This window comes from Solanum dulcamara, chromosome 11 (genome assembly GCF_947179165.1).
Source record: "Solanum dulcamara chromosome 11, daSolDulc1.2, whole genome shotgun sequence".
Taxonomy (NCBI): Eukaryota; Viridiplantae; Streptophyta; class Magnoliopsida; order Solanales; family Solanaceae; genus Solanum; species Solanum dulcamara.
This window is the reverse complement of record NC_077247.1, coordinates 56,891,963-56,919,566: the sequence shown is the minus strand read 5'-3', so window position 1 is coordinate 56,919,566 and position 27,604 is coordinate 56,891,963. Positions and strand designations below refer to the sequence as shown.

The 27,604-nt window shown below is 35.2% G+C and overlaps 2 protein-coding genes across 3 annotated transcripts; one reads left to right on the top strand and one right to left on the bottom strand.

Moving 5' to 3' along the window:
* The first annotated feature begins 212 nt into the window (after positions 1-212).
* On the top strand, positions 213-3,052 carry LOC129873059 (uncharacterized). Of its 2 annotated transcripts, none has more exons than XM_055948057.1 (2): positions 213-2,365; positions 2,611-2,699. In XM_055948057.1, the coding sequence occupies exons 1-2, from the start codon at positions 613-615 to the stop codon at positions 2,628-2,630; spliced, it is 1,773 nt and encodes a 590-aa protein (XP_055804032.1). In that variant the 5' UTR covers positions 213-612; the 3' UTR covers positions 2,631-2,699. The 2 variants fall into 2 exon arrangements, with proteins under 2 accessions (XP_055804032.1, XP_055804031.1); XM_055948056.1 differs by having other exon boundaries at positions 215-2,365; positions 2,698-3,052.
* A 670-nt stretch (positions 3,053-3,722) lies between these two features.
* On the bottom strand, positions 3,723-25,863 carry LOC129873058 (suppressor of RPS4-RLD 1). Its single transcript, XM_055948055.1, has 23 exons — positions 25,422-25,863; positions 25,187-25,296; positions 22,585-23,261; positions 18,704-18,748; positions 18,434-18,535; positions 18,271-18,351; positions 17,587-17,653; positions 17,119-17,219; positions 16,877-16,984; positions 16,199-16,269; positions 15,977-16,033; positions 15,679-15,787; positions 15,495-15,575; positions 14,451-14,537; positions 12,979-13,185; positions 9,344-9,678; positions 7,245-7,331; positions 6,881-6,980; positions 6,471-6,562; positions 6,318-6,356; positions 6,096-6,186; positions 5,021-5,118; positions 3,723-4,941 (listed from the first exon to the last, which is right to left on the bottom strand). The coding sequence occupies exons 1-23, from the start codon at positions 25,541-25,543 to the stop codon at positions 4,653-4,655; spliced, it is 3,156 nt and encodes a 1,051-aa protein (XP_055804030.1). The 5' UTR covers positions 25,544-25,863; the 3' UTR covers positions 3,723-4,652.
* Positions 25,864-27,604: the final 1,741 nt, after the last annotated feature.

Sequence of the window (27,604 nt, the reverse complement as noted above, 5' to 3'; positions counted from 1 at the left end):
TACCACCCATGCTTTGCTGACCTATCACGCAGTGAAAAGAAGAAAGTCCAATAGAATAATAAATAGGACATACCAAAAAATTAAAGATGGCGAAAAAAGTTTGGTAAATTCATAAGCATATCTTTTTCATTGCTTCCATGGTCGTGCCTCGTGGCAAGGCAACATCTATACTATTGAAATGATTCGTTAGTGGAGATATCTTATAGGTACAATTTTTTTTCCAATGGTACAATCATTCCTATTTATTCCTTCATCCCCTCTTTTTGTCTATCTACGACTCTCACAACTCAAACTTCTGGTCAGAGTCGGACCAACTGGTCTCATGATTCAGCCCACATGTTTGTCAAAACACTTTCTTTCTCGTTTTTTCTTTTCTTTTTGAAGTGTGGGGTGATTGCAACTTGTTATTAATGTAAGATGGACATATATGAATAACGACAAAACACTTTGACTAAGAGTTACTTCTGAAAATGAACCCTTACCTGCCTACTAGAGAGTGCACTAAAACTAATACCTCTACAACCTGCCAGAGAAACTTCATCAAGAACATTCTCTGACTACTCAGAGAGCAAAAACAAAACAGCCGCAGGCAAATCTACCGTGAATTTGAACATGAAATGCACCAGTACTGGTCGTAGTTGCATGTTGTGCAGTACCATGGAAGAAAAAGATCCATCGATACGAAAAACATTAATAGTTCAATGCTTCAAAGATTTGCATCTGATAGAAGATATGGAACTTGTTCTCACCTTAAGATGCCTCTGGAATAGTGCTCTGGCTCAACCTGATGACCCTGAATTCCCGTCCCTTGGCGTCTTTAATTCCATGGCTAGACTTCTCAACAGGTGCACCCATGACCAAAAATGGCTTTCAAGAGGCCATAACGTTTATGTTCCTTATTATACAGCTCATATTATTGGCTCTTACACCATGAACAAAGCTAGATTCTCTGTTTTGGCTGTTAAATCAGGCGTAATTTCACCGTTAATAGACCTATTACGAGGTAAGATAACTTGGGTTGAGCAAAGAGTAGCTGTTAGAGCACTTGGTCACATTGCGCGACATAGAAGAACATTTGAAGACATTAAGGTCCATGAAATAGACGTTATAAAGCTAGCCATGGACACAGCTTCCAAATGCATTTATACAATCTATACCGAGTTTGTGTGCAAGAAAAGTGAAAACAGAGTCGAATATCATCGCTCTTTGATGACAAAAGGTCTCGGAGAATTCGAAATGGAGAATAGAAGAGCAGAGTCTTGGGCTTGCCAAATGCAGTGCTGGTCTCTCTACCTTCTCAACTGCTTCATTACAAAGAAAAGAAGCATCAATTTGATATGCAAAGAAGAGTTTCTCAAGAATTTATGCGATATATGGGGTGGATTACCGAACCAGAATTCTTTCTCCGGCATCGGCCTAATCAGAAGTCTCTGTGACAGCGAAGATGGTCGAAAAAACATTGCTCAATTAGAACAAGTCGTAGAAAATATCTGCAACCTCTCTAGATCTTCCGATGAATGGCAATTCATGGCAATTGAAAGTCTTTTGTTACTTCTAAAGGATCCAAAATCAAGAAACAGAGTAACAAACATTGCATCTCCTTTTCTTGCTGATTTAGTAGAGCTTAGAACTATCAAAGGAAGACGAAAAACGGGTGACATGATAACGCAACTACTCTTACAAGATTATGCTAAAATCAAATATGGTCAACTGAGGTTCTACGAAAAAGGATCACAAAGAGCAATTGAAGAGATTTGGGACTTGAAAGTGGAAAAAAGTAAAAGGGATAAAATCATGTCCGAACAAGAGGCGAAAGAAACAGAGCTTTTGGTTTCCATTTTAAAACGTGAAGGAAACAAGAAATTTCGGTCAACTGAGATTGAACAAGCTGTATACAAGTATACAAAGGCTTTAGATTTGTGTCCATTAAAATTAAGGAAAGAAAGGATTGTTCTTTATAGTAATAGAGGTCAATGTCATTTAATTTTAGGTGAAGCAGAGTTAGCTATTAGTGATACAACTCGAGCCTTATGCTTATCAGGTGAAATGAGGCCACATATAAAGAGCCTGTGGCGAAGATCGCAGGCTTATGACATGAAAGGATTGGCTAGACTAAGTTTAATGGATTGTTTGATGTTCATCAATGAACGCAGCAAGTTGAATGGAAACAGAAGCAATGGAAGGAAAATCCCATACTATGCGATGCGCATGTTGAACAAACAGATGACAGCCACGTGGACTTTCGCGGGTGCTGCCAAGTCCATTGACGATGACATTGATGACAATGGAACTCAAAAATCCAGGGTCCAGCAGGGCGTTGCAGGTGGGAAAATGAAAGGGAAGGTAGAAGAAGCACTACTAAAAAGTAAGTACTGAATTATTTTTGTTGTTCTTATTTCGTATTTTACATATTTTAGTGCTTCAAAGTTCACAAGATAGCGCAAGTTTTGAGTTGTCTCAGCTGAAAAGACAGATTTTTTTATGCTATTAGATCATGTAAAAGAGCCTATAATATAAGCAATGAGTAACCTGAAAAATAAGGCGAATGCCTGTTACCAAATGTTAAATTACACTAGCAATGTGATCTTTTTTTGTCCTGCTTTGGCACAGATTGTATTATGAAGTTTTAGTTCACTCAAAAATACACAACATTAGTGATCTCTAATAAACGTATTTGGGGGTGTCGTCCTCAAACAGGCATGCCGACCCAGGGGAAAGACATGGACCAGCTGCTCTTGAAAAAGGAACGGCTTTGGAGAACAAGTCGGAGAAGCAGAGGTGTTCTTGAACCATTACTGAAGCATATCAAAGGAAAGAAAAATGTAAAAGTACAAGAAAAATGTGATAGCTCATTACAAGTTGAGGAACTTTAAGATTCATAAACGGGTCTTTTTTCATGTTGAGAAAGATATTCCTATCTTTTGTTCAAATGCAGAAATAAAAATATTCTCCATCTCGATCGTTAGATGTTCCACCTGTTCACCTTTCCAGTCAATTTTTACCACCTGACATACTCTGGCGTTTTTTAGATAAGATTTTGTCCATTGTTTCCCCTTTTCTCTGTGGAAACAAAAATCACTTTGGAAGTTAATCTTATTTGGGCATATCTGACAAAAGAGTGGAGGAAAGATGTGATTTTGTCATCTTATCAATCCTTTTCAGACAATGCACTTTTTGGTTTGATATGGTCCTCCTCGACAAGACAACTCAACAAATACACCATAAATGGATACCAAATAGACGACATTTATAAAATAGATCTGCTGAGGTATCGTATCGTATCGTACCTAACCCGCCAAGGTAGAATTTGTTGGTTCCAAATGCTGAAAACTGGTGTGCATTTGCTTATGTTTATTTTATTTTATTTTCATTCACACTAGTTGGAGAATATAATTTTTTTTTTTAAATATAATTTTTAGTCCTTATGGCTTCTCACTATGCAACCGTTTGATATGGACTCGTTTTGTGTATTTTACTTGCCTCTTTCAAATGACGCAGATAAAGAGTGTAAGGACGGAAATGGTGGAGGAAAGTCTGCCAACCAGCAAACAGGGGCCAAAAGTTCAGAAACACCATTTTCAATGGTTATTTTCGCACTACATGGGCTAGAAAGTGAGAATTTTGACCCCCATTTCTTCATTCATTCATCATCACCCTGCAAATTATAGAAGAAACGGGTTTGTCTAACTGCATATAGAAACACAAAATACAGAGAGAAAACAAGACTAGAAAACCCATTTATTCATTTCTTTTCCAATAATCATCCTGAAATCTAACATGGTAATCTAAAAGAAAAGAAACAATGAGAGAGCAGATCATACACAATACAACTAAAATACAACAATTCACAAGTAATGGTACACTTGGAGAATGTCAACAATGTAAAACATCTCGCCTCAATTCATCCACAGCAGGATCAAGTCTGGTAATGGACCAGCTAAATTCCTCCGGATAAATAATCTCAGATGAAACCTATTTGCAGCGAATATATGGTAAATTTAAGACATTAAATGGAAGCAACCCACTCAAGTAGTTGTACCCTCAGATTTCACATTGTTCTCACCAATAAAAAGCATTGTAATTTAGATGCTGAAATATATTAACAAGTTCAGAGAAACTTTAGGGCTTATGAACAGGAACTACCAAAGCCAAATTGCATTCATGCCCTTGTGAGTCAAGGTGTTAGTACTGTATCCCATACTTCAACCACTTAAAATTTAAGTAATTTCCTTTGGTTTTAATTCCAATGATGCTACAAGTTGGCAGAGACCAAAAACATCCAGTTGACTGACAATCCTCGTGCGTAGCACCAGAGTCCCCCAAATGAGGGTTCTAGTCTTTTTAGCCACCGACAATTCAATCCTTTGGTACTGGTGGCTAAAAAGATTAGAAGAATCTCATTTCAAGACTATTGTGCACGCACCCCTTTGTTTAGTAGATTAAGTTGCCCTTTGTCAAGTGCATGGTCTTAGTATAATTGAATACTCCTACTAAAATTGGAGAGGTGAAATACGAGGGAAACCATTACACACAAGGACGTTCTCCAAATTTTGTTGAACTACAAACAGCAAACCTAAATATCCAGCAGAATAGAGTAGAGAAATTTGTTTCCTTCATATGTACAGCAACTTACGATAAATGACGTATCTCCCTTAGTCTGAATAGGTGCTCAGAGCAGCAACAACTGATCCAGTCGTCTCAAATGTTGATGTGACATCTGGGTAGTTTTTCCAAGATGTGCTGACTTTGAGAGATGGGTACAACCATCTCTTCACAGAATCTACGAAGGAATTCGAGTCAAACTCCAGGATGGCTTCCCAATCCACCTGCAGACTTTTTGGAATGCTTCCTGTGAATTCCATATTAGCAGCGAGGAGTAATCCAAGCAAAACTATGAACCCGACAACAGCAGTTCCTCTTGAAAGCGGCATAAAATTATACCTGCAAAAATTATCAGCCAAATTTAAGAGAACCATATACTTCCCTTGAGATCAACCAAATAGAAGTTAATATATCTTACCAGTAATATGTCATCCTTAAGATTGCATCTCTCACATTTTCAAGCACATCAAAATCTGTTGACCCATAATTCTCACCACAGTAAGCATCACAAAGAGCCTGCATAACAGTTTTGTGTTCAACTTAGTTAACCAGAACATTATCATTTAAGTCTCAACTTAGTTAACTTAACTAGAACACTATCATTTAAATACCAAACAGAAAAAAATGTGTGTCTCAAGAACAAATTAACAGAAGAAAAGGGGGGGAGGGGGGAATGGTAGCTACACAAACAGAAGCAAGCAACAATAGCAAATGAATGGGCATAGATGAAGCTTCAGTTAGGAACCAAATATTAGGTCTACAAACAAGGTCAAGTAAGAAATATATTCCAAATCATTTAAGAATGATTATACTGAAAAAAAACCCAGAGCATCTCAGGGTACAATACTTACTTCTATGTCTCAGACCGGAAAAGGCTCATTACTTCTGGTTGTTTCTTAATAATTTAGAGAGAGGGATGGGGGGACAAAATCTCTTTATAAAAGTGAGAGCATAGTCTGATGAACAGATTCTCAATCTGATTAATATAGGCTTATTGTACGATTTCACTGATCATCTCCGAGCAGGCACAAGATGAATAAACCATGAAAAACTGTACTATAAGGGGCCGTTTGGTTCGAAAACAAGTGGTACTGGGATTAGTTATGCTGACATTATTTCTTATTGACTGTTTTGTTTGTTGTATTAAAACTAACAATCAAACATGCATTGCATTATCAAGAATAGTACTGAATAGGGTGTATTTGTATATGAATGGTATTGATATTGTTAATGCCGCGGTTTACTATGTATAAGAATAATATTGAATAGGGTGTATAAGTAATACTGGTATTAGCAGTACACAGGAGAGATTTGGAACCAAACATTGTACTAAAATTTAGTACTAGCATTATTCTACCTAATAAACCCTACCAAACGACCCCTAAAGGATTTTTTTGCTACTGTTTTACATTGATGTTATATTGCTTTCAAATATCCAAAAACTATGTCATGGCAGTAGAAATGACTTTCTAGATAATAAATCAAGAGGATACCTCCCAGGCTGATGTCATCTCCACATCAAAGTCATCCCATCTAGCAGGTGTACAAGGTGTTCTAATTGCAAAGTCGTAACCAATCTCACCCCTGGAAGGAACAACAAAAGTTGACAGGAATAAGAAAAATCAGAACTGGTATAAGAGATACTTTACTCAAGTCACCCCCTCCTTTTCCCCACACAAAAGGTTGAATGCTAATAAGGTTAGATGGTGTTCTACATTTTCACAATAGTGATCCTTGTTCCTTCAAGACGCTTCCTGATCAGGAAATAACAAAGGAGGGAAAATTAGAAAAAAGACCCTGGTCAGAGAAAATATTCAAGAGTAACAAACTGTTATACAGTATAAAGAGGAGTACATATGAAAAAGTACCCTTCAAGTGCCGTACTGTTACACCAGGTGGCCAACCAAAAGTCTTGACCAACAACTCTGTAAAGATCAGAGCTGGACTCTGCAGCCACTATCTGCAAAGTACAGTCCAGGTGTTGATTACCACCAGAAGAGAAAAAAAGCATGGCAACAAAAGTAGTAATCCTAGCAAGTGGACATCTAGTTCAATTTCAGAGAGCTATCAGATACATCTAAGGAAGAAATGTGACCAATATAAAATCAGCCTAATAAAGATTTCTCAACTTGATGGTTTTATTGTCATGGGAGATGCTATAAATTCAGTATTTTGACATGAACCAAAAAACCAATTATCAACCATCAAAAACAATACAATGTGAGAAAGGGACAACAGTGCAAAAGATTGAACTAAGGTCATAAGCAAACAAACTCACTTCTTGTAACTTATGTGGTTCAGAAAGATCAATTATCTTGTCTTCCTTGTTGCACACTGATTTCTTTTCCTTGATAACAGCCTTGGCAACAGTCAAGGTTCTGAACATTGACAGACAATAAGAACCTTGAGAAGGAGCTAATACAAATAAGAAAGGTTATGCTTTTTGACCATTAAAAGGAAATTTTATAGATGGCCAGCAGCAAGGTGTTGTAAAAAAATTACAAGGGTAGCATCAATTACACATCCTGCAACGAGCTCGAAAGGTCAATCATGGCATCGGTATCATTTGCAGTATCCGTGTTACACAAAAAATAACAGTAAGGAAATACATTTGTACTTAATCAGAAAGGTAAAGCTCTTACCTCTGAAAGTTGGGATAGTAGCGAACAACTTTGGCTTGACCGAGAACAAGAGGAGTGTGAGACCCAAATCCAGTATTGAATTCCTCACTATGCAAAAAGACGAGAATTCTCATCAAAAAGTGCTAAAGGGGCATATTAGAATTGTAGCCACTTGGAAGGAAGTTGTCTCGAAGGACCTACAATTTCTTGGGATCCATGCAGACTTAGTGAAAGAAGAGGGGGCTTAATGGAAGAAAAATATAAATACAGGAGATACACTTTTAAGATCCATACGCATGCTACATACAGCCTTAGAAAATATATGCATATAGTTTTATTGATAAAGTAATGGAGAGACTGAGCAAATATAACAAGGATTCCATCCATATATTGATGCATAAGGCTAAACTCATGACTTTTTCCATTTAAGATACATAGCTGATAATACCAAGAGAAACACAAGCGAGTGTTTGGATTTGGTTTAGGGTCTTAAATCTCTATTGGACAATTTCAGGAAAAGTTGAATCTGGCTAGTTATCCGAAAATATCTTTGGAGAACATTTGTGTTACTTTCTGTGAAAACCTTTAATTGCGACAATTCAGTTTCTGGGAAACATTCCAGTCTACTTTCTGAAAAGCAAAATCTATTTTCTAAACCTCTTGGCTTTGCTTTTGTTTTTTGGAGAAGCTGTTGAAAAGCTTTTCTAAATCAAAATGTTTGTGAATACCACAAATCCATCACAGAAGTTTGAAGAGAACATAGAATCTTAAATCTTCTGGGTGACTAGAGAACCTCAAAAGTAATCTCTTGGATAACAGCGTTAAGATATCCTTCTCCATCTTTAACTTATTCAGCCTTCAGTTTGTTGTTTTAGCTTACAACAGCCAACATCATTTTAGCTGTTAAAATTTTTCTCCTTTCAGCTTCATGATCATTTTTCATTACATATGATCTATGTCAATAAATCATGGTTCTACATCACAAGCTAGTAAGACAGGCCTAAATGAGGAGTTTCAATGCCTTGATGGAGTCGAGTTAACTAGAATCCTTCACTTTTTAAATAATAATAAAAAAACAGAATCCTTCACCGAAATGGACCAAGGAGCTTTATCTGTACATAAGCGAAGAGAGATATTAAAGCACCCCATGAGTCCTGAGAAGCTATTTTCCTTTTAGGGAAGTAGAGATATATATGCAAAAGCATGGACTAAGGAAGAGAGGCAATGAGAGAAAACTACACATCAAACGTGAAAGACAGGGGCAGGAGGTTCAGTGAACTGATGTTTTATGAGAGAAGTTGGTAGTCCCAGTCAAAGTATCTACACAGCTGAATGAAAGATGTTCAACCACACATGCAATGTTTACTTTAGAAGTGTGGCTGAAATCGAAAAGGAAAAAACAAGAATAAACAGCCAAACACTAAAAATGAGAATATCTTGACATCATCAGTAACCAAGATATTCATGTCCATCAAACTAATTGATCCTGTAGCATTTCTTGAATATCTCTACGACTTCTAGAGGGGGATCTCTTCATACACAAGCATCTAGTCCACATGGTTAGTAGGGTATATTTTGGTTATCCCGGCTTAAGTATGAATTAATGATTTTAGTCTTAGACGAGCCAAAGTGAAATAGGTCTTAGTCCTCCAAAATCTTCAACCAAACTTCAAGAATCATATATGCTAGAATCCTCCTTTTTTTGGTAAGTCCAAAAGTGAAATAGGTCTTAGTCCTCCAAATTCTTCAAACAAACTTCAAGAATCATATATGCTAGAATCCTTCTTTTTTTGGTAAGTCCAAAAGTATAGTACAATCACATCCATGAGTGCTCCAAATGAGAGTGAAGTACACCAACACAGAGAGCTGCGAAATAACTCCAAAGAACTAAAGGATCGAATGAAGCAAGTTGAGGGAAGGTTTTTTCATGCTTGAGGAGAAGTCAGTGATTCTTATTATCTTTATGTACTGAGTAAATACCAGTGTACTCAATTTAAATTCAAAAAAACTTGGGAAAAAGTAGTAGATATTTGTTAAAATGCTGAGACCAAGTATAGATTAAAATGAACTTCAATAACTAACTAAACTTCACGACATAAATAGAAAACAAGGTGGAGTACCTTAGCTTGTTAATCCACACCACTGGATCACATGGTTCAGATATTTGTCTCCATTTGACAGCCAATGAATACAAGTGGTTCCATGACATCACTGAACGTCCAGTTGACCTATCATCAATCAAACTGTATGAAGTAGATGTTTCTGAGGAACTGCTAGTACTACAACCAGCTCCACCTCTGTTTAAACTAATAGAATTTGGTTTGTCCCTTCTCCTGAGTCTCTTCCCAGACTTTGCTGTGCCTTTAGTTGAGTTTCTCCATTCAGCTTGTAAGGCACGCCAAGCTTTTGAGACTTTTTGTGCTATCTCAATAGCAGCTAATCCTGCCATGCGGTGCTGATAATTGCAAAAATATTATCAGATTTGGATGAAAGAATAACAACATTGTGGCAAGCATGTTTGTAGCTAAAGCGCAGCATATAAATACATATCAAATTAAAAAAGAGAGTTGACTTCACAAAAATTTACGAACTCACCATCTGCAGTAAAGATATTATATCATCTTTAAATTGCAAAAAGAAAAGAATATCAATCATAAGGTCTAACACAAACTAACTTAACTAAATAACTACAAAGAGTTAACATCGGAAATTGCTCCACAACATACAGAATTAGAAGCTGACAACCTACTGCTTCCTATAAGTGTCTCCCCCAAACTTGAGACAGAGCCAATCATAAACATGGACTGTAGCACAATATGAACCTCTAAATGTTTAACCACCCCCCACGGCGTCATGTATCAATTAAAATTGCAGCCTAAAGTAATATATCTGGATAAAGCGAACAATGCAGAGTGCCAACTCAAACCGCTCAATGGTTATTTTGCTTCTCCACCAAGCGACTAACTCAAGCAGTTTACAAGCCATTTTGATAATACTATCAAAGGAACGACAGGACGGACATAGTCCAAATTTAAAAGGTTGAGGAGTTGCCAATTTTCTTGGAGACTATTTCTTCAAGCTTGTAATGTAAATAATGGTGAATGGTCCTTTGAAAACCAAGACCTATTTAGGAAACCAATCAACTTTATATATAAAAAGTTATTCCCAGAACTTATTGTCTTGAATAATTTATGTATATTAGCAGTTTGTCCTCAGCTCATGATTCTAATAGTTGGCATTTAATATTTGATGTGCTTTCATTACTCATTTTTCTTCAATAGTTGATATATCTGATGATACATTCCTATGCCAGTGCAAAAGACCCATCATTGGTTGAAAAGACAGAACCAAATCGATATTTCACTTTTTGAGATGAGAAAACATCCAATACAACTGATTTGATGGTGCTTAGACAAACTAGCTAAAAGAATAATAGATTATTTTAAAATGCCTAGTCTTACTTTTTTGCTGGTCTAAATTGGCTAATGTATCTATCACCAAACAGTTTATGGAGTTCACTGGTTCCCTTGTCTTAGATTCACTGTTGGTTTTTTTAAAAAGACGGGGCAGCATAAAAGGAGTTAAAATGACTCTCAATGGATTGAATAGCTTTGAATAACTTTCAATTGCTTTCAATAATTTTTATTAAGCATAGAAGGGCTTTAAATAGCCAACTTAAAACAAAATCTGCATAATTTAAATTTCAAAACAAACTAAAATATCTCAACAAACTAATCTACCTAACAGAAATTAAAAATTCAAATTATCTAAACTTAAGTAACTTATTAAACTGAAAATTACTGCGGTAACTAAAGTAAATTCCAACACTCCTCCTTTGCTTTAGTTTCTACAATTTATAAAATTGCTCCTCTTCAATTTCTGCTTCAGTGGTTGGTGATTCTTTGATTGTTTTTGAACTTGCAAAATTTCTTGTTCTTTCTTTTTCTTCTTTTGATTTTGTGCTTAAAAAACACCATCAATGATCTTCTCTTGTTTGAAAGTACTTTCATTTGGAAATTGATCAGAGTTGCAAAGAGTTGTTGTGATGATTTTTCTTCCATCACAATATCACATAAAAGATATGTTTCAAAGTACGATTTTATTTTCAGTGACCAATTCTAATACTTTTTGTCAGTGAAGCCTTTTTGCGCATTCAAAAAGAGACTGATGCTTGACATCTATATTCGTTGAAAATATCCCTACGCTTTGAAAAATAAGCATGGGTTGAAAATGGTAGCTCTGACGGGTTAAAATGGGTAGCCCTGACGGGTTGAAAGGTAGCCCTTATGGGTTAAAAAGATAGCCCTTTTGGGTTAAAAATTGTAAGGTAGTTTTTTGAAAGAACTCACGGATCCCGTAAAATCAATAAAACTCTGATACCAATGTTGGTTTTTTTAAAAAGATGGGGCAGTATAAAAGGGGTTAAAATGACTCTCAATGGATTGAATAGCTTTCAATAATTTTTATTAAGCATAGGATGGCTTTAAATAGACAACTTAAAACAAAATCTGCATAATTTAAATTTCAAAACAAACTAAAACATCTCAACAAACTAATCTAACAAAATTTAAAATTCAAATTATCTAAACTTAAGCAACTTATTAAACTGAAAATTACTGCAGTAACTAAAGTAAATTCCAATATTCACGAACTGTAAAGGAACTTCCTTTTTCTTTATCTCAGTTTCTTTTGTCAATTTTTCTTTCATTGTAAGTTGTAACTATGCATCTTCTTGATGCCCTTTTGTGAATGAAATACCTTGCGTTATAAAAAATAATAATATATATATATTAAAGAGACATTTTTTGGTAAAGATATGGTTAAGTGGCCAACTCAAAAGTGAAGGGAATAAAGGAAAAGGAAAAGAAGTTGCCAAATTCTCTCTTTTCCTCGGGATGACTAGGCAGACGCTTTACAGCAACAGTGAGGATTGGTAAAGAGATGTAACAGATATCAACTTTGACTCAATAACTTGTCTTCATCCCTTTTTGCACTAGATGAATATCAAAACTAGGCAATTTTTAGTTTAACATCATTTAGTGGAAAACATTCACATCTATAAGTATTATTATTAGTTGCATGTTATTCATTTTAGACATTTTCACTAGAAATGTAGACTTGACAGTCGCCTCAATCTTATTTGACATAGTGTATAAAGTTATCATTCAAACTATGGAATATAAAATGTTAAACTGTCTATAAGATCCAAATCTCGTTTTCTGTGCAAACAGAAGATAGAACACTTGTCCACAAATAGTGAAAAAATTCTGTTGACAAATAACCATAGAAAATTATCTCATTTGTAGTGAATTCTCTGTTTTTTTTCCGATAACCTAATTTGAGATAAATTCCTTAATTTTTATATTTCATGGAATGTAACTAAATAAGGATGGAAAACAAGGAGTGTGTACAGAGAAAGCTGGAGAGGAAACGTCGAGTGTGAAAATGAAGGTAACATTCTTATACAAGAACTTTCTCTTATTATTGGCATATCAGTCCTAACCCATCATTCCAAGGCTACCAACCCAAACAAAAGCTTCCGGTAACATTTTCATATTCTTTTCCTTCAATTATCTCATCATCTATATTAATATAACTCCAGAGGAGATGTGAAAGCAAAGCATAAAAAGGCATCTAAGAAAGCAACAGGAAATCAGAATCAGGTTTCTCAAGGAAACTGTACATCTAAAGATTTTTTCAACAACAAAAAAAGAAGATCACAGTTAACTTAAGATTTAACTCTTTTTAGAATAACCTGGCGCCTATTATGCAAGAATCCAGGGCAATGATACTGGATATTCCTGCCGATAGAATCTGCAGCCTGTAGAAGGGCAGTTTTTTGCTTGGTGAAAGTAAATTCCTGCTTTCTTTGCTTTCCCTTTTTCAAAGATTCTTTTAAAGGAGGTTGCCTGTAGACCTTTTCGCAAACATTTTTTGGGTGCAGCCTTTTGCACCAATACTCCTGAGAACAGAAGGAAAGAAAAGGGGAGAATTGAGAAAGAAGCATAAGAACACGAAGTCGGTGGAAATAAATAACTTTTTAGATAAGGAATTCACTGCCAACAAAAGCACTTTCCAGATGACAGTTCACTTCATAGAGGTCTCTGCCACTTTAGATCCGAGATTTACAAAAACTGGTTATTAGCCCCTAAGATTAATGAAATGGATCCCACATATCTGTCAAGAAATCATCATTTCATATCAAAGGTTTTCCCATGACAGTTCACTTTGTAAAGATATTACCCTGGACCCTCCAGGTGTATAAAAGTGATTAAAGCACTGTTAGGTTAATGAACTGGAGGCTACACATCGTTGAAGAAAACTGACACTAATATTTGCATGTGCTCCCTTCATTGATCATCTTTCCTGACAAGAATCAGTAACTTTGTTCTACCCATATGGGTACCCGTGACTTTTTGCAGAACTTTTAGTATTTTCAAGAATCCGCACGAGGTACCCACACCCATTCGACATGGATCAGCAAAAGAACATTGGTAACTAACTATGCAGGAACAATATGCACCGAATAAAGCGCATAGTTAAAGTGCAGTCCGGGGCAACCTCAGTGACTGCAACCTTTACGTTTCTAGATAGTCCTTGAATCCATTGTCACTCTACTCATGATAAAGTTATTGAGCAATGTAGCTGTTATAGCAATCTTATGAGACAAATGGTTGAGAAGACATTAAATATCACTTCCCAACCATTTAGCGGAGGTTAAGGAAATGATGGGGACTCTAAAGAACGGTTCGAAGCCTAAAAAGGATAACTCTAAAAAATAGTGTATGAGCCATGTTAAATGATATGGTAAAATGTACAACAACTTTGACAGAGTTGTACTTTCACGTGATTTCAGCGTTAAATCCTTCAGGGAAGCTTATAATACAATTCAAATCTAATCAGTAAGGCCTAATTTCTTTAACTTCATTCATTCTCCAAATTCTCTGCAAACCTTCAAAGTTCTATGTAATTCCCATCAGATAGTACTTTTTGCTATATTCTCCAAATTCTCTGCAAACCTTCAAAGTTCTATGTAATTCCCATCAGATAGTACTTTTTGCTATACCTTCAAGCTTCATTCATTTTCCCAATTCTCTCAGAAAGAGGCGGTATAGATGCTACCAGAATATTCCCTTTTGTTTTTAATGAGTGGTGCTATCAAAATATATCCTCAGGCTCTTGAAATTATTGATTAACTAAGCAATATATTCTCTTTTTAGACATTACCTTGAAAAGGGGATCAATATCTCCATCAATATCAAACCAAGAAAATTCACTGTTGATCCTTGACGCTGTGTATAATGCAATTTCTTTCTGCAAGAGAAAAATATTTGAAGAGTAAAACATATGCTATTCAAACTGAAATAGAAATTGGACAAAAGATTACAGAGATAGAGAGATCAATTGGTGTCTCATGATAATGGCTGCGCCTGAAAGCCATTTTGTTGCAGGCAGGAAGCAGAAGGTTGCTCGCAAGAACGAGGAAGGAGGAGGAGCACACAACTAGGATGAAAAGAGTTGGCACAGGATTATTAGATGGTACGGGCAGCAAAAGCTTACTTCATCGGATGTGTAATAGAAAGTGAAAAAAACACTAGCCAACTTAACTAGTTTCACAAGCTAGCATCTGTCAGCTCGAGCTTTTGGTAGGGACATTTGTGCTAGGTTTGAATTTTCTACACGCCTAAAACTCAATCATAATCAAGCTTAAACCAAGCTTGGCTTTGCTCACCTGCACCCACATCTGCACCTTCAACCCACACTGTCCAACAGTGGCTTAACAGAACAAAAAGACAGTCAGAAATTCAGCCAATGTTTGGACAATATGTGGGAAAATGTAAAATTGCTAAATTTCTGACTAACTTAAGTAAATGTAAAATGGCTAACTACCCAAAAGACAAATCTAAAATTTGAAATCTAAGTTGTCCAATTCAGAATCGAGAAATATTCCAGCAAGGTAAAAGCTAGATAGTTAAGAAGATGCCAAGACTTAGAAAGCAAAAAGAAATGAGTGCAACACAAAACAACAACAACAACAACGACCCAGTGAAATCCCACAATGTGGGGTCTGGGGAGGATAAAGTGTACGCAGACATGACTCCTACCAAGGTAGGACGGCTGTTTCCGAAAGACCCTCAGCTCAGATTCAACTTAAACAGTAATGTGTGAAAAACAAGGTAACCACAATGAAACAAAAAAGAAAACAATATTTAGTACAGGCATAACAATGAACCAGCTTGATGGACGGAAATTTGGCATATACTTATTTACCTGATAGAACGCCAAGCATTGAAGCACAAACTTTTCCATAGAATCTAATTCAAGATCTAAAGCGGCATCATAGTCCTTCACCTACAGCATAAATTCAGAATCAATAATCTGAAATTGGAGGCAACCACCTTAAATATTTCAGAATATTCAAAGTCACAGGAGACGAGTTTGAAAACGCTCATACTGCTTCTTTATATAATCCAATAGCATGATAGCAAGAAGCACGTAGATACAAGCATTCAATGTTTGCACTATCAATAGCCAATCCCATTGATAAATCTTTTATAGCATTCCTGTAACAGTATATATAGGCAGTTAATTCCTGCTACATTTTTCATTGAAAGAGTTTATATAGCAAATTTGAAGGGAAAAAAAAATAACTCAGGACAGTGAAAATTTTCAGAAGGATAAACCCACAAATCAATTCCATAACGATTTGCATATACTACTACCTTCAGTATATAAGATCATAAGATATGTACCTATGCTCTCCCATCCCATGAAGTAGCAGCCCCCGCAGGTGATATGCTTTTGCGTACCTTCCAATGAAAAAGGGTAAATAGAGGATGGATTATCAGCTATATTCCTATTTAAGGACAGGTTTTGTACTTCAACATTCAAATACTCAAGACTAGATAACAAAAATAAGTTGGACATTTTTTATAGGTGGAAAAGATGTAAATATTGAGATCCTCAGTAATTACCTCCCATCTATTTGCAAAAGCTGATGAAGGCATTCCAAGGCCTTCTCTGAATTTGCTAGGTCTTGATAAAACTGCCACCAAAGATAAATATTCTTCAATTGTCAATATGCCATTAGAATAATATCCTCAAAGAGATCTCATTGTTTTGCCCACATTTAAGATAAGAAACTCAACCAATCAAGAACTAGTTCAGAGCTGCTCCAGAGTCTTAGAAATTTTTAACTTAAAGCAATAGGTATTCCATAAACATCTAATTTGATGATGTAAACTAATAATATCTACCAGCTAATCAGGAAACCCTATTTGAAAATGCAACAAAAGCTATTACAATAAATGCGCATTGCACCCCAGAAGATGAACACTGTCACACAATATATGATAACAGAGAGCTCGGCTCTTCATCACCGGTTAAGCAGTTGAATGTATGCTTGCCATTTAAATCCTGATTCTTGAATTTCTTAACATACATGGATAAGTATATAATTACCTCAACCTTAAGCTTTAGATACCGGTGAAAAAAGAGACAAACATAAACAAGAACTTGGTAAAACAAAAGAGAAAATTCTCTAAGTGAAATGGCAACTTCCTCATCAAGAGACTCTATATCATTAGCACTACCAGTAGAACTACTAGGATTCCACTTGGCAGGAAAAATAGGATTAAGAGTCTTCAGCATACCTGTGCTAGATGAGCCCAAGCCTCGAGGAAATTCCTTTCAATTTGGATTGCTTTCTTATGTGCCTCCTCAGCCTTTCTATATTCTCCTAGAGAGGACAAGGCCAAGCCCTGATAATTTTCCAATTTTTTTTCGACCAGCATTATATCAGTATTTATCCTAACAAAAAATTTCTCAAACTCATGCAGATAAACATTGTTGGCTCATTCTACAACAATTCGTCGACTCAAGGTCATAGACTCACCAAATATGTATATGCAGATTTGTTATCCTTATCGAACTCTACACATGTAGAGAGGTCTTCAACAGCACCTTTGAAATCTTTAAACTTAAAATTGACAATTCCTGCACTAGTTAGTGACTCGCGTGTTAGATTGAACAGACCTTGTCCAATGAAATTATCTTTTCTGAAATCTCAAGTAATTATGGAACATTCCGCTAGAGGTCATTCAATGCAAAATATTATTTTTTTTGATGAAGTCAATGCAAAATAATTACAAGATGAAACCACCTGTAGGCCTCAATAACTAATCTCAGTCTTGTAAGAAAGATGAAAGTGAACCTTAATACATTGGAAGTTGCAAATGACACGCACAAAATCTATCAGTCATAAAAAGATCTACAGTAAGTAAATATGCCTCTTGCTAGTCTAACTACTCTAACAGCATAAATCTCATTGTCCATAGTAAATGGAAGAGTTCAGTCTCGTCACCTCTTTCATGTAAGATATCGGCAGAGTCTGGCTCAAACTCCAACGCTTTGGTCAAGTCTGTAATTGCCTGGTGAAAAATCATTTTGTTTAGATACACCAATATCAATCATACTACTATTACTGTGAAACCAAACCTTTTAGAGCGGAAAAGCCTTTAACCGTAACTACTATCACTCTCCATGGGATAATTGGAGCAAAATAAAACTAAAACTAACTATTTAGAGTGTTAAAATTATGTTCTAAACTAGACTACCAAGAAACTCCCATGATCAAAATCATGCAGCTGAAAAATTTTATGATCCTGATTTCATTATAGAAGTTAACTTTCACGGGAAGATGGTCATAAGTAGTGATATAGCTCAAGCCTTAGTTAGACCATCCAAAGCAGTTTCATCTTCCATCATTAACTCTGTAAGCTACCACAATCTGAAGGAAAATAACCAAGTGCATCTTGATAATATCCCTAGTGGTCTAAATGGAGTCTGATTGCTATTAAGGAAAATTTAGTTTCAGAATCTGATAGCACAAGTGATAAAATTAAGCAACTCCACATCATTTACATTGCACATCACATCCACGGAAGAGATCATTGAAAGTTGAATTTAAAAAAAATTGCAGAAAAGAATACCCTGAAGACAAAACCCAAAAGGCAGCTCAATAAATAGACAAATACGAGTTTCATACCTCAGCAGATTCACCTAAAGCAGCACGGGCTTGCCCTCTGCGTTTCCAGGCCTCACCAGCAGATGGATTTGATTGTATAGCCTGAAAGGCAGATAGTAAGTGTTTACAACAGGGGTTGAAGTATTACCTCAATTGGTACTTAAATGCCCAAATCCATGCAAACCTTTGTAAAATCAGAAATAGCTGCATCAAGTTCTCTTTGAAATGCCAACGCTGTTCCCCTACCGATAAGTGCCTCGGGGTATGTTGGATCTTGTTCTAGTATCTGTGTTTTAGGTAGAAGAGAAGAAGCTCCGTAAGTAAGTTCAGCATGCCACAGACAAGTCTTCCATTGAATCCATAATCAAACATGAAAAGGGGTAAAATAAAGCACAAGGTACATCTAGCAGAAAAAACTAGTAAAATACCGAAGAGCAGTAAGGCTAATGCTAACCTGGTCAAAGATGGATACAGCATTACCATATCTTCCTTCATTAACCTGAAACCACCAGAAATATTGTTTTACACTTCTATGTTTGGTACACGATGACGAATATAACAACTATTACTACGCCTCAATATCAAGCAAGTCAGGGTCGGCTAGATGAATCCTTCTAGACCATATTTCTCAATTAAATACGATGAATACATGAGTAAATATAATGTCTCAACAGGAAGATCGAGGAAAAAATATCATTACCTACAAATATATACTTACAAAGAGGAAGTTAATTTTGCTAGTCAAGACATGGGAATAGAAAGAAACAGTTTAACTCAAGTCCTGGTTAATTACATCCACTAAATCTCTGAATGTGTGCAATCTCTTTTGAAACTTCTTTCAGGTAAGTCATGTGTTTGCTTTGCTAATTTCCATTTAACATACTAATTAGACACAATTTCCACTAGAAAATAGTGCTGCTGCTTAACTTACAAAGTTGAAATATTCTTGTTTAAGAAAAAAGAAAAAAGAAACTATTGTTGCAAGATAAAAATGTCTGGATTAACTTTAATATTTCGAATTGTATTTATTATCTCAGAGATGATTGATCTTGTTAAGAATATTCTGTAATTAAGGACTTAGATTAGGAAATATGTATAGGAGATCAGGGAATATTAAATAACAACAACATATCCAGTGTAATACCACAAGTAGGTTTGGGGAGGGTGGTATGTACGTAGACCTAACCCCTGCCTCGAGAAGGTAGAGTGGTTGTTTCAGATAGACCCTCGGCTCAAGTAAAAGCATTTCAAAGCAGACTTGGAGAGGAGATACAATAGTGAAGAATTCATGTCGGAAATAATGGAGAAAAAAACAATAACAACAACAAATAATACGATAATTAGAGCAAAGGAATCAATAGTGAAGAATTCATGTCGGAAATAATGAAGAAAAAAACAATAACAACAACAAATAATACGATAATTAGAGCAAAGGAAACAACATATAATAACAAAAATCGAAGAATAAGATCATAGGAGAGTAATAACAATAATACTGATATGGAAAAGAAGGGGCAGCAAATAGGTAATGTGTTACAAACTATCATCATGCCTCTCCTACATGAGAGCGAGACAACGTTCAACTAATCATTTCTCCCCAATACTTCTTCAACCTACACCTACCTCTCCTCAGACCCACCATAGCCAACCTCTCTCAACCTCCTCACTGGAACATATGTGAATCTCCTCTTCACATACCTGAACCATCTCAGCCTTGCATCCCCATTTCCTCTAACAACAAATATTATTCAGGGAAATTCAATTTTCCTATAATATATCATATGTAGGCACTATTTAAACTGCATTCGCTTGAGGGAAAAACAAACTAAACATTTTTCACCATTTTCATCCTCGATTTCTTATGATACAAACTTCCTTCCCCTATGACGGTTCTCCAACAACTTTCTTCTCCTCTTCAGTCCTACGGAAGACAACTTAGAGCAAATTCTCAACCAACTAACCTAATAGGTGTTTCTCACCATCATATAGGTTCATTTATTGCTCCCAATGACTCGGTCCTTGCTTCCACATCATTCATTACACTGACCAAGCCCTTAATAAACAGACTATGCTTTCCACTGTCTTTTCATGAGGAACTCAATCCATCTGGAATCTTTATCCTAGTTATCATTATTTTTCACATTCATATCATACTCGCATTACAAATTATCCACTAATCCAATATCTTAGACTGATAAAATCAACTACATGCGTACAACTACGGAAATGCCTTACCAAGAAAAACAATGGTACTTGGGAGATAGATCATTTACCACAGGATAAAACTATAGTTGGATGTCATTGAGTATTTATAATCAAGATGGTTATAGATTGTCTTAAAGCTCGAATAATCGCCAATACATTCAGATATATGGCAATCGTTGATACTCTCTCTCAACAACTAAAATTGCACGAGTTGGTCTTTCCATTTCTATGGTGATCACACAGTATTAGTTCATCAGTCATCAGTTAGACATCAACAAAGTAGAGTCTAAAGTAGTTGCTGCTCAAGAAGAGTCTAAAGTAGTGTTTTGACAAGGCCGATCCATTATGGTCTTAAGTAGTCTCATAAAGCATAGTTTGATCTATTTTACTCTGTTTCCTTACAACCTTATCGGATTCAAGGTGAATTTGATCATTTGGTATTATACATACATTCTTCTTATGATAAATACATTTTCTTAGTTGTTTATTTTGATCAAATGGTACAATTTCTTGGTTGTTTTTATTAATAACATTGCTTACATGTAATAATCATGAAGGTAGTATACAACTTAAACAATATCTCACCAGTCATTTCAACACTAAGGACTTGTAGAAACATAAATACATCCTAACCATCAAGGTGGCACGTGCAGCGATCATATTACTTTCATAGGGGAAGTATCCACCTGATATATTGGAAGAAACAAGGTATACTGGATTGTAAAGTTATTGATACCTTTATGGATCCAAATTTTAAAACTTGTTTTTGGATGGACGTCTCTACAAGGTCTGGATCAATACTCAAGAATTGCTGGCAAACTCAAGTATTTCACAATTGCATGACACAACATCTAATTGGTTGCTAGTGTGGTTAACCAGTCTCTCCAGGCTCCTTGTGAAATACCATAATCTGCATTCTACCATAATACATCAAGGGATTTTCGGGACAACTACTATTGCATTACGACAGCATACACGCACAAGTTCCGGATATTCTAATGTAAACTGGGTAAGAAGTTCCTCAGACAGATGATCCAACTTAAAAAAACTACATTTTAAATCATGATAATTTAGTCTCTTGGAAAAGTAAGCAACAATACGTGATGGTCAGATCAATTGCAAAGCAGAATATCAAGCCACGATCTCAGCCACATCTGAGCCTCTATTGTTAAAGATACTTTTTCTAGAATTGAAATCTGAAGGAAAATAACATATTAAGCTGCCTAGTGACAATCAAGCCGCACTATATATTGTTTCAAATCTTGTTTGTTTGACGAAAGAATATGTACACAGAGCTAGATTGTCAATTTATCATCATTCTTTTGAATAACAATGGTGTCAGAACCAACCTACAGGCATCTCGAATAGTGTAGTGGGTATCTACATCCTCCTATTGGTGCAAATACCGAATAACTCTGTCCACCACAGCTTAGGGGCATAGGAAAAAAAAATAGGCCTTGGTAGCTTGAAGAAATAATCAAGTTAAACATTCCTACAATTCTCTTCTTCTTTTCTCTTTTTTATGCCATTGTAGTGCGGAGTTGTGAGACTAGAAAGAGAACGAATGACTGGTTATCACAAACCTTTATTGACATCTTAAGTTTAAACAAAGCAAAATTAGCAATCAAGCATACTCCAAATATGATACTTAACTCCATAAACTTAACAAACATAAGAGTTAGAAATTAAAATCTAGCAGTGAAGAATACGAGTTCTAATCATAGAGCTTAGTTGTCCCAAGCTCTGAACAGATGCAGTATCTTCCAGTTAAGTTCACAAAAATAAAAGTGGAGTGTAATCAGCAAATTACAACTGAAATAAGCAAAGTGAACGTAAAAGACATGAAGACTGCAGTAGAAAACCTTTTCTGCTATGCATGAGCATGGTACCCCAGTACCTAGCAGATATATCAAGAAAATTTTCATTTCTACTTAATTTGAGAGAAAATAATCTCACAAATTGAGACTTGAAGCTGATACTTCACATATATTAGCAGTTACAAATGTATTGTTATTTGTATTTCAATAAAGAAGAACAGCATATTAATGATCAACCGCACTAACAGGAATTATCAATAGATGGACTAATTCTTCCTGTCCTCATTGTAATATCACAGGATAGGCAGTGTACCTGTGCTATTCCCCTTGATAATCGGAAATCAACATTAATTGACTTGGTCTTGTTAACCCTGGTAACACAGAATTTCTTGTTTCTCTTGCCTTCATCACTCAATTCAAGGCGAACATCGCATTTATTATTCAACTGACTGAGAATTTCCTGCAACTCATTTGGTTCTGACTGTTCACTTGAATCACTAGTTACTGCAGATGATTTCCTACTGTCTTCAGATATATCACTTAACTCACTGCAAACCAGTGATGGATAACCCAATTTTTTGCAATTGTTGTTGGTTCCATTTGCTTGTCTCTCATGCAATTCATTTGGCTTTTTATGCTTTTTGGCATTATTACTTGAGGAATTTTGTAAAATAGAGCTATTATTTGATTTCTCAGAGCTTTCCAACATCCCACCGCTACATGCTTTAAGTTTCCTATCTGAGGCCTTACTAATATCACAAGTTTCAACAGATTTGGTAGAAAGTGGAGGCCCAGTTTTGGACTCAGGGCCAGATGACTGCACCGAATGACTGTCGGTGGCAACTGCGGTGTTCTGCTTTGCAATTTTGAGCAGCTCTTCAAGCTCTAACAGTTGCTTTAAGTCTGCAGACTGATGAACTGCATGTTCATACCCTTGCTCCCAAATTAGAAGAGCTTCCTCTTTCTTACCAAGAGCAGATAATGCACGTCCTAAAAGACAATTATCAAGTAACTTTGTTACATAATGCTTCAAACTCAAAATCAGTTTAACACAAAACTGCCAGTTTTTAAAGCTTTAAGAATATTGAAATTTCTGCAGCATATTCTAGAACCACATCTAGGGGAAATCCACAGAATTCACACGAGAATATTGTCAATACAGATTCGTATATCATTATTTCAAGGGCTATGTTACACACAAGAGACAAAAATGTATTTGATCTTTTTATTTGACCCAACAGTAAGGGTTTTTGTCATGATACAAGGTCACATGTTCATGCCGTGGAAATAACCTTTTATAGAAAAGGTACTTAAGGCACTAAGGCCGCGTACAATAGACACAATATGGTCAAACCCTTTCCTGTACCCCGAGAGCATAGAATTCAACCATCTGCCTCTGAATGTAAATCTTGAGGCAGTAAGATCTGTAATAGAAGTAGCAAATGACACTATCATTCCAATTATTCTATTTCTCGGTGACCTGTTGGAAGTTATTTACTTTATCAGTTTAACATATGATACATTTGTGTAACTAAGTTTTTCCATATATGCATATAACAGTGTTAACTCATAAAGACCAACTCTGATAACAGATCCAGAAATCTACTTTATTTTATCCTGTCTAATTGGTCCACTCACTGAGAAAACTAGGGAATCAACTACCGACGCAGTGACAATGCCATAGTTCAAACTAGAAAACTATACAAACTATTATGAAGTGCTTTGGACAGCCTATTCATGCATTGAACTTCTTCAGTAGTCAATCTAAGCAGGTTAGTACTCCAGAACACAGAGAACAATCTTAACCATTCAGCGAGTGATACTAGCGCACCAAATTCATCATATTTTTGTATCATTGTATGCACTGAACTGAAGTACATCCCTAGGAAGGATAATCATAGAACACTGTTCCAATAATATAAGTGACTTCCAATAAGAACGTAGATCTCAACACTATGTTTGGTCCAAGGAAAGGAAGGGAAGTGAAACACATCAATTTACTCTCCACCTAAACTACTTATCGTCGTTTTTAGCTTGTATGTTCATGGCATCGAGGGGCCAAAGCATCCTGGATGCGCCTCTCCCTGAGATTAATCGAGTTCGTGGGTCATTTGCTTTGTAAATTTTGACAATTATTCTACAGCAACTCAGCAAGATCACCTAAGGAAACCATGTTATGACACCGCATACCTTATTATGACTTTCCTTCTCCTAATTGATAAGGTTTATTGGACATCTCACGACATCAAACTATCGAAGGAAGCAAATTTGATGGAACAAAAAAATTAGGTCAACAATTAAATATATTTTCTCCCCTTCCACCAAATCTTGAATGATTATGTAAATACCTCTTATCCTACCCAGGTGATGGAATAATCATCTTATGCCCTCCAATATTTTCCATCCCTTCCCTTTTTACCCCAACCAAACATAGTGTATTTTAAAATTAAATCATTTCAAAAATACTATCTAAGATCACTATAGGATACAGAAAGCAAGTCCAATATGACCTTTATCAAGCTTAACATGGCTTCTCGCATACATAGCTAACCATTATTTTGGCGCACACTTGACAATGGTCATAAATTGAAGGGCATAAATCGAGAGATGTGACAGTTCACTAGCTTTACAAGAGTTTCATCCTACTCCTTGAAATTTCCAATGGTGCAAGGTTGAAGAAAGCCAGAAAAAACTTACTCAATTGTAGCACAATCACCTAAATTGAAAGAAGAACCCTATAGGTTGTAAATTCAGATTACCACAGTTGACTTCACCTGCCTATAGGGATTAGGGATGCCTGACCACAACTTCGAAATTGACATTCCAAATGCAATCCAGAAGCTCAAGATTTTCTTTCGCTTTTCTTACCAGGTAAAAGCAGTTAATTGGAAATGCAAGGGGAAAGTGAACAGAACCTTTAAGTATATAAGCTTGCAGAAGCTTAGGATCGAGCTGAAGTGCCTTATCACAATCCTTAATAACATGCTTGTGGAGCTCCAATTTACTATAGCAAAACGCTCGGTTACTGAAAAAAAATTGACCACATTTTTAATTCAGATAAATACATCAGTTCATTCATAAATCTCCTCCCAAAAAAATCTATCTACAAAGAGGAAACAAAAACGCGGAACACTGAAAAACGTAACGGACCAGATGTCTTGAATGACACAGGTTTGAGCAAGAAGTGAATCAAGAATTCGAATTGCTTTGGACCACTCCTTTGAGCTACAAAGCTTCGCTAGTTCAATCCTATCAGTAACTTTTGACGCCATCGGCGGCGACTCCAATGGATCGGAAGTGATGCGATTGAATTTTTTCTCCCCTCCAGTTGTGTTGTGAGCTTCTGAATTTCTGATCTTGCGGTTGTAAAACTGTTCCTTTTTTTTTTTTCTGTGTGTGTGAGTTTTACGATGTGGTGGTAGAGAAGGGAGGGGTAGAAAGGAGAAAAAAGAATCTGAAAGAGGAAACGGAGAGGAAAGAGAGAGGCTTATGGACTTTGGGGAAGTGATAATAAAGAGATTAATTATGGATGACACATGTTCAATTGACTCAATGCTCTTTCTCAAACTCAGCTTCTCCCCCAAAATTTGACCAGTGCTCGAGATACTTGTGATTCACCTCTCTTTTTATTTATTTAATATTTAATTTATTATCAGTGTTCGGACTCCCTAAAGTCGGATCATAATTTTGGGAATTTTAACCTGGACTCCAGGCCCTATACAAATCTTATCTTTATTTTACAAATAAATTATTTTTTAAAAATTAAATAAATTTTAAAAACGTAAAGTGTGAGACAAACGGTATAGAAAATATCATGAAATTTAATTATTCTTTTATAATTATAAGAATGGATGTAATACAAATTATGTAAATCTAAAAAATATATATATTATTGAGATAATGAATGCATTATTACATATAGGGCCGTCTCAACAAGTTTGGGGCCTAAAGCCAAATTTCGACATATATACTACAAATGAGATCTGTAAAGGTAGAATATACGCGGACATTATGAAGTAAAAAATGTAAACATGTATATTTTCAATGAAAACATGTAATATAAAATTAGAATAATAAAACCTGACTAAAAATATGAAAATTTTATATAATGATATCGAAATAGTATTACTCTGAATTTGATAAGTTGATATAATGATAAATAGAGTTGATTAGTTTTGATACTTGAAATTTGAAAAAGACACCAAAAATAAATTTGATCTTTTTATAAATACATAATAATAAATTTGCATAATGTAGAAGGTTTGACCGTTTGAGAGACTTTAGAACATTTAGTAATGATGAATAAAAATAGTGAAAGGAAAATAAAAAATATATATAAGAATAATTATGTTGGTTCATGATAATCGTCAAAGTATAAATGAGCCAACAAAATAAATTGTCACATAAGAAAATAATCCTACAATTAACTAAACACTATTTTATTTCTCAATTATTACAACAATCATTATATTAAATGAGGTAAAAATTTATTCTAGTTTCTATTCGAAAAATCCTTTTCAAATTTCTAAAAACCTTTTTTTAACAATATATATATATATATATATATATATATATATATATATATATATATATATCTTTGAAAGAAAGTGGATGATCCCAAAAAATTAAGGCCTCAAACAATTACTTTAGTGGCCTTATGATCGAGAACTCCTATCTACCTATTAACGGAAAATAAAATAGAGATTATTATGACAATGAACGTTTTCCTACGTATTACTGAAAATTAAATCTTTCCATTGGTTCATGTCAATCAAAGCTGTGTTAATAACATTATTTTTCACGTTTAATAAAGTGAATAAGTGTGCACAGAAGAAAAGAATTTCCTTCTTTTTGATATTTGCTTATTTGTGCAACAAAACAAAAAAAAACTTGCCTGTTTGTATTTATTTGCTTCTGTTTCAAGGAAGCTGCGATGATTTTATGCCATTATATTTCAGCGGGTGACTTGGGATTTCTGATAACTTCGAGGGAGTTATCTCCATTTAAATATAGACTATTTGACCGCTTTCAATTTTTTAACATCCTCTAACACTGATAGTGATACACGAATTAATTGTTTTGAATAGAAATGAAACGAAGATCTATTTTACTTTGTCATATTTTTTACGCCTTTTACAAATATAATTTTATTAATTATTCATATTTTATTATTTTATCCTAATTTAGTTACTATTCTCCTTTTCACCCTATATTATTTCTCTCCATATTATTAAATCACGATAAAATAAAAATAAATAATTAATTATTATATCTTAATTTTTAAAAAATAATAATTATTCTATATCAATTATTTTTAATAATTGCGACAACTA

Bases quoted from the DNA above. Each gene is read 5' to 3' on its own strand.
- LOC129873059 (XM_055948056.1), top strand. From the start codon at position 613: ATGAAATGCACCAGTACTGGTCGTAGTTGCATGTTGTGCAGTACCATG. The intron at 2,366-2,697 runs GTAAGTACTGAA...GTCCTCAAACAG, and splicing joins AGAAGAAGCACTACTAAAAA to GCATGCCGACCCAGGGGAAA.
- LOC129873058 (XM_055948055.1), bottom strand. From the start codon at position 25,543: ATGGCGTCAAAAGTTACTGATAGGATTGAACTAGCGAAGCTTTGTAGC. The intron at 15,788-15,976 runs GTACATATCTTA...ATACTGTTACAG, and splicing joins CATGGGATGGGAGAGCATAG to GAATGCTATAAAAGATTTAT. The intron at 14,538-15,494 runs GTAAATAAGTAT...TTTCTCTTGCAG, and splicing joins AATGCTTGGCGTTCTATCAG to AAAGAAATTGCATTATACAC.